The 455-nt window shown below is 64.4% G+C and overlaps 1 protein-coding gene across 1 annotated transcript in view; it reads right to left on the minus strand.

Annotated features, from left to right (window-relative positions):
* ANO8 (anoctamin 8) overlaps positions 1–455 on the minus strand; it is a gene marked incomplete at its 5' end in the record, with an annotated part of 22178 nt that overhangs the window by 10678 nt on the left and 11045 nt on the right. The window contains 2 exons of the mRNA XM_017728380.1: positions 8–120; positions 220–346. Of these exons, the coding sequence (XP_017583869.1) occupies positions 8–120; positions 220–346 (240 nt within the window). The remainder of the gene's footprint in view (positions 1–7; positions 121–219; positions 347–455) is intronic.

Consider the following 455-nt stretch of genomic DNA (forward strand, 5'->3'; position numbering starts at 1 on the left):
CAAGAGCCACTGGGACCCCCCCAGTGGCCCCCAGTGCCCCCGCCGTGTCCCAGTGTCCCCTCACCAGGACGATTTTGATGATGAGGTGTTTCTCGTAGGCGCTCTGCAGCCGATAATTCTCTGCAGGGCACAGGGAGGCTCAGCGGGGTTTGGGGGGTGCCAGCCCCTGCCAGGGCCACCCCCGGTGTCCCCTCGGTGTCCCCCAGGGTCCCCACGCACCCATGTCATTGAGCCACAAGGCCACTTTCTTGTAGAGCTCGTCACAGGCGGTGACAATGACGGCCAGGATGATCTTGGGCAGGAAGCGGAGGATGCGCGGCAGCTCCGGGATGCTCAGCACCAGCTCCTGAGGGGATTTTTGGGATGGGATGGGATGGGATGGGATGGGATGGGATGGGATGGGATGGGATGGGACAGGGATGAGACAGGGATGGGGTGGGCTGGGGGGGGATGGG

The sequence above is a fragment of the Corvus brachyrhynchos genome, unplaced genomic scaffold (assembly GCF_000691975.1).
Source record: "Corvus brachyrhynchos isolate BGI_N302 unplaced genomic scaffold, ASM69197v1 scaffold693, whole genome shotgun sequence".
Taxonomy (NCBI): Eukaryota; Metazoa; Chordata; class Aves; order Passeriformes; family Corvidae; genus Corvus; species Corvus brachyrhynchos.